We start from the raw sequence: 6,369 nt of genomic DNA on the forward strand, positions 1-6,369 counted from the left end.
ACTCTAATTTCCTTACGAATAATGGATTAAACAATGTGTGTTTTAACCATATAAGTGTCAATCCTTAAAGCACTAGGTGCATTTTCTAAATTGTTTCTCCCTTGGAAAATGTTCTTTACACTAGGTCCCAAAGATATATATACTTTTTAATATATGACAATGTATTTAATCATAACAAGCTTTTCGGTTTGAAGAATTAGGTGGTATACAGAGAAGAGAAAACTCAACAACTTTCATAAGGAATTAAATTTAAATTCCACTCTCTTGTTTGCATTGAATATTTCTAGCAAAATTTGCAAATGCAAATAAAATTATTATTCTTTTTTATTCTTTAGTAGATGATCATTTTAAGCAGGAATTAAACTACAAAACTAAATGATGTACAGCAGTCCAGCTAGAAATATATATTTGTATGTTTGTTTGATATAAGGAAGTGTTGTTATAATATTTGGCCAGATTATTCCACTCCCTTTTTTATGAAATACCCCAAAAATACCCCTCAAAAATACCCCATGAATAGATAATGTGATAGATTAAGAGTGGGATCTCCAAATTTATGTCATACCCTAGACCAATGAGCTCATCACCCGAGTAAGCTATGAGGGTCAAACAAATAGTTAAAAATAACAACAACAAATAATCTACCAACTAGACAAAGTGAAAAAAATAAAAGCAAAACCAAAATGCATCACAGCTTAGTTATATCAAAATAAAGTTTTATTTCAACACATTTGGTGGGGGAAAAAAAAAAAAAAAAAAACTCTAGGAGAAACATAATTGAAATAAAACGTGCCTAATTAAAACATCTTACTTTGCACTAGTAAAATTAACTCCACTCTTCAAGTGATCCAACTAACAACATCTTCTTTGTCCTGCAAAATGTAGGTAATAGTCAGAAAGATGTAATAATAATTTTTTTTTTTTAAGTGTAGTTTTAGAATATGCCCCCGATTATTTGACACCTTAACTAGCTAGATAGAGGAGTTGCCTCCTAAAATAATAATAATAACAAATAAAATTAAATATGGTAATAGCCACAACATTGACACAAAAACAAGTATTTTTCACTAGTAGAAAATAAATTAAAAATGAAAAAACATCTTTACAATTTAAAAGGGCATTTTTTAAAGAACTAAAATTATTAAATAAAATATTTTCTAATATGACTCAATAAAAAAATGTATTTTCTAATATAATAGTACATAAATATATACCTGAAATCGTTATTTGTATCTGCAAAATTCTCCTTCAATTAATTCTTTCATGAGCATTCTTTTTGGATCTTCGCACCTTGTTGCGTCGTTCTCCATAAACAATATCCAAGAGACATTTTGGTTTTTCACTTGAGAACACAAGATATCCCATACCTAATCCAAACATGAAACCACATCCGTACCCCAACAGTACAACTTTCCAATGAAATCCATTTGCAAACCCAAAATCATCTTCTTGGATGGTTGGTGATGGTGGTGGTTGTTGTCCCTCATCATTGCCACAAGTTTTTGTCAATGGAAATCCACATAAACCCAAGTTTCCACTATAAGAAGCATTTGTAAACGTATTGAACTGTTTTCCTTGAGGTATCAATCCCACAAGATGGTTTTTTGAGAGATTTAAAATTGCCAGTGATGTAAGATTTGTCAATTGTATAGGAGTGTCGCCATAGAGCTTGTTTGATGAGAGATCTAACCATTCAAGATTAGTTAAATTTCCAAATGATATAGGTATATGACCCATAAGATTATTGTGTGAAAAATTTAGCCCTTTAAGTGATCCAAGCTTTCCAATTACCTTGGAATTTCTCCTTTGAAACTATTGTTGGAAAAATCAATAGTTGTCAATAGAGTTAGTATTTTCACCACATCAATATAATTCCCTTTAATATCAATTGTAACATCAATTGTAGCAAAATTGTAATAATCATAATAATAATCACTCATATCTCTTCTCAAAACAAAATAATAATCATCACCCATGTATTGCAATCCATCGTTATCCATGTTCCCATTCATCATGGCTGATAAATACTTGAAAAAGTTTGATGGCAAATGACCATGGAACATATTGTGAGATAGGTCTATAATTCTCAAATTAGGGAATGAGAATTTAGTCTTGTGATTGCTTATGGAACCATGACAGTTGTTTGATCGCAATGAGAGAACTCGCAACTCTAGAAGATTTACCAACCAATGAGGGAATGTGCCGTTACCTTGTTGTTAGCAATGTCTAGAATTTCTAATTTCTTGCAATTGACCAATGAACGTGGCAATGACCCTTCTAATTGATTGCCGGCCAGTTTAAGACTTCTCAAGTTACTGTACTTTACGAATTTTGGGATGATGCCATGAAGATTGTTATTTTGTAGTTCCAAATTTATGAGATCACTCATATTTCCCAAACATGGAGGAATCATACTAAAATGATTATGAGAGAAATCAAGGTAGTTAATAAAATTGAGATTGCAAATCGAGGAAGGGATCTCTCCACTTAAATTGTTCATTGAGATTGAAAAGAAAACAATGTGCCGTGGAAGTACATGAAGTGGCCAAGTACCTTCAATAAAATTATTGGAAAAATCAACGAACTGCAACAAAACAAGGCGGCTTAACTTACCAGGAATGTTTCCGGTGATCAAATTAGAATGCAAACTGAGATACTTCAAGTTTCGGCAGCCTAAGATCTCGGCAGGTACATTTCTCGAAATTCGATTCAAACTGAGACTCAAGATATCTAGATTTTCCAAGTTCCCAATCTCTCTCGGTATTGGCCCTGTAAGCTTGTTATCTCCAACTTCGAACCAAATTAGAGATGAACAGTTTCCGATATTTTCCGGTATTTCACCCGATAAATTGTTGGGGGAAAGATCGATTATTTTCAGTTTCTTGAACTGAAAGATTCCTTGGGGAATATTTCCAGTCAAACCATTAGAACCCAACTCAAGAATTTCAAGATTCTGACATTTGGAAATTGATGATGGAATGGGTCCCGGTAACTCGTTTCCCCACAGAATAAGTAGTCGAAGTTTCGTAAGGTTTCCGATTTCGGATGGTATCATACCGGCGATACTGTTGTTCTGTAATGAGATGCGAGTGAGCTCCTTACAGTTTTCTAATTGTGCTGGAATTTCGCTCGATATTTGATTCATTTGGAGTCCGAGTTCTTGCAAAGCCGATAAGTTTCCGAAACTTTGCGGAATGTTTCCAGTTAACGAGTTCCACGAAACATCGAGAAGTGTTAACTTCTTGCAATTCCCAAGCTCTGATGGAATGGTACCCACCAAGCTGTTCCCCCAGAGATAAAGATTTCGGAGGTTTTTGAGGCTTCCGATACTTTTCGGTATTGAACCGGTGAGCGAGTTTTGATTGAGGTAGATGTTTTGGAGGGTGGAACAATTGCCGATTTCAGGTGGGATTTGGCCGGAGAAGAGGGCTGCGTCGATATATATGTTTTCAAGCTTCTTGAGGAGACCAAGACTCGGAGGAAGGAAACCCGAGACGCTTGTTTGGCCTATGTCTAACATGGTCAACTCGGTACAATTCCAGATTTCTTGCGGTATGATGCCTCCAAGGTGCTGGTTTTCATAAAGAGTCAGCCATTTCAAGCTTGTAAGGTTGCCGATTTGAACCGGAATCGAGCCCTCTAGCTGGTTTGAGTCGAGGTGGATTTCTTGGAGCTTAAGTAAGTTGCAAATCTCGGATGGAATTTCACCGGTTAAAGCATTGTCACTCAAGTCCAAGTAATTCAGTTCATGTAGTATAGCAATCTCTCTTGGGACTGAACCCGTGAGGTTTGTACTAGAAAGTACAACCTTGGTTAATGAAACCAAGGAAGAGAGATTAGTTGGAACTGTACCATATAAACTCAAGTGCCTTAATTCCAATTCCACGACCTCCTTGTTGATGTTGCAAGTGATTCCAAGCCACCCACATGGAGCTTCATCTGTTGGGTTCCAATTAGACAAGGCCTCAGCGGGTCCATTCAGGCTTTGCTTCCATGAAAGAAGAGCTTCGCCTTGTGGATTAACAGCGAAAGCTACAAAAGGATTCAGGAGGGGAAGGATGATTGTTAGGAAGGAGAAGAGGGTGTTCCACGGATTTAGAGGCATTACAGCTATGCTACAAAAGTGGAATGAGAGGGAGGAAAGTATGCTAAGGAAGAGGGGTCGGTTGTGTTTGAACTAAAAATGTTGGTTGAGTTGAGGCCAGGGAGAGATAATGAGAGGAACCAAATCATATATTGAGGGCTACAAGCTTGTAGTAACAATATTTTAATTTCTCTATTTCGATTTAAATTTTAATCCAAGGATTGGTATGGCGGTTTGGCCCCCCAGAACGAAAAACCAAGACTTTCGCTTTTCGTATAAAAATGTTTTATCATGCATGTAATGATGCACAGAATACAATAGGAAAAAAAAATCCACTCCATTTGATGGTTAATTGAATTTTATGTCACATTCTCTATAAAATATTCACCGTGAACCTTTTCTGAACAAGTTTAAATAAATCCATTGGGTTTTCATTTTGATTTAATCATCTAACATTATTTCTCCTTGCTAGATGGATGCGTCACGGTCCCATGGAACAATATTTTCATCACGATGATTACAAATTAGTGTTATTTTTGTAAAATGTGCAGATTAATAAAATATTGTATGCAAAAAAAAAAAAAAATTGAAAATGAACGATAAAATACATGGTAAAAATGAAAAATTACTTTATGTTACACAGAGAAATGAAATTCTGTAAGACTGAGTTTTATCACAACCTAAAAAGTATAATGGATTATTAAAATAATCTAAATAAATAACAAAAATTTTAATTTTTTTTTCTTTTGCACTTTTGATAATACTAATTTCGGTTGCAGTGCAAGGCACGTGCTGCACCTTAAGCAAGAAAAATAAGATAATATTTTTTTTTTGGAAGAAGTATGAAATCATGTACTTAAATTTAGTATAGTTATTTACCATATGAATATATGTTTAATATAATAATTTCTTAGATATCCTATTTTACTAAAAGTGATATCTACTCACGAAAAAATTCTACTAAAAATGATAATGAATATCATCATCTTCCAATAATAAATAATTAAGTTTTGATAAGACATTGCCACAATATTTAAAATTTCATAATGAATGATATATGCTATAATTGAAACTTTTCATAAAATTAAATACCTACAACAATTTACAATGAATATTTTGTTATTCATATTTCCTAATTTATCATCTTATTTTATAAGTGTAATTAGGATGTTTAACTTATTTAATTTGTAATGAACACCCTTTTAATTTGCTAAAGGCCTTGTAGCTGAATTGACACCTCCGTATGCACAAAGTGCTTGAGGGTCTAGGGGGAAAAGGGTTTGAGCTGCGGGGTTAGCAGCATGTTGTAATTATTTCTCCAAAAAAAAAAAAAAATTGTAATGAACACCCTTTTAAGCAAGGAAAAAAAGGACATGTCATTGAAGTTTTCATTAGATAAACTTATTAATCTAGAAGATTTAAACCTCTAGTAAATTATTGTTCTCTAGGTAGCAAATAGAGACCATACATCACCATTCTTATTTTCCAAGTATTACCACCACATAAAACTCAAAATACATGAATAAATTTTTGGGACATTTAAGACATTAATTGCACAACGAAATTTTCTAGGAGTCATAAGATTTCATTAAGAGAAATGATATGTCTACAACATTTTTATAACAAATCCTAAGTGGCAAGTTATTACTGGTTGTTATTGTTAGGGCAAAAAAGTAATCTTAGCGTTAGTTTCAAATTTGAACCAATAACAACTAACCACCTGTGATTTGTTGTAAAATTGTTGTAGACATAGTATCTCTGTTTCATTAAAGTTTAACTAAAACAGTAAGAGCAGGCGTATATGCTCGTTTATAGAAAATTGTGCTTAAAAAAGTGAATTTGGCCTCAACAAATTAAGACATTATCAAAAACTACTTACTACTTTGTCTCTTAGGAACCAAATTATATACTGCGGGCTTCAAGTTTTTTTAATAGTTGTTACTACTTACTACTTTGTCTCTTAGGAATTTCATTCAAAAACTAACGAGAGGCTATAGGCACTCGGAATTGTTACTACTAGGAATTTCTCTATTTCGCTTTAAATTCTAATCCAAGGATTGGCTATGGCGGTTTGGCCCCACAAAATGAAAAATAGGACTTTGCCTTTTCATGTAAAAATGTTTGAACGATCTTTTCTCGTAAAAATGTTTGATAATAGCAAGTACACTATTGGACACATTTGATTCATTTGTCTGCTCCGTACTTTATTATTTATCATGCATGTAATGATGCACAGAACACACACAAAAAAAAAAAAAATAAATAAATAAATCCCTCCATTTGAT

The 6,369-nt window shown here is 33.5% G+C and overlaps 1 protein-coding gene and 1 pseudogene across 1 annotated transcript; both read right to left on the reverse strand.

The window, feature by feature from the left end:
- Positions 1 to 1,248: 1,248 nt before the first annotated feature.
- On the reverse strand, positions 1,249 to 2,000 carry LOC136062201 (receptor-like protein 9DC3; annotated as a pseudogene).
- Positions 1,910 to 4,169, reverse strand: LOC111991470 (leucine-rich repeat receptor-like serine/threonine-protein kinase RGI4). The gene has a single exon (XM_024023239.2). It carries the CDS (start codon positions 4,103 to 4,105, stop codon positions 2,180 to 2,182), a length of 1,926 nt encoding a protein of 641 aa, XP_023879007.2. The 5' UTR covers positions 4,106 to 4,169; the 3' UTR covers positions 1,910 to 2,179.
- Positions 4,170 to 6,369: the final 2,200 nt, after the last annotated feature.

The sequence above is a fragment of the Quercus suber genome, unplaced genomic scaffold, assembly GCF_002906115.3.
Source record: "Quercus suber isolate HL8 unplaced genomic scaffold, Cork oak 2.0 scaffold_390, whole genome shotgun sequence".
Taxonomy (NCBI): Eukaryota; Viridiplantae; Streptophyta; class Magnoliopsida; order Fagales; family Fagaceae; genus Quercus; species Quercus suber.

What these genes read in the sequence shown, in the direction of transcription:
- LOC111991470 (XM_024023239.2), bottom strand. Translation starts at nt 4,105, where the DNA reads ATGCCTCTAAATCCGTGGAACACCCTCTTCTCCTTCCTAACAATCATC.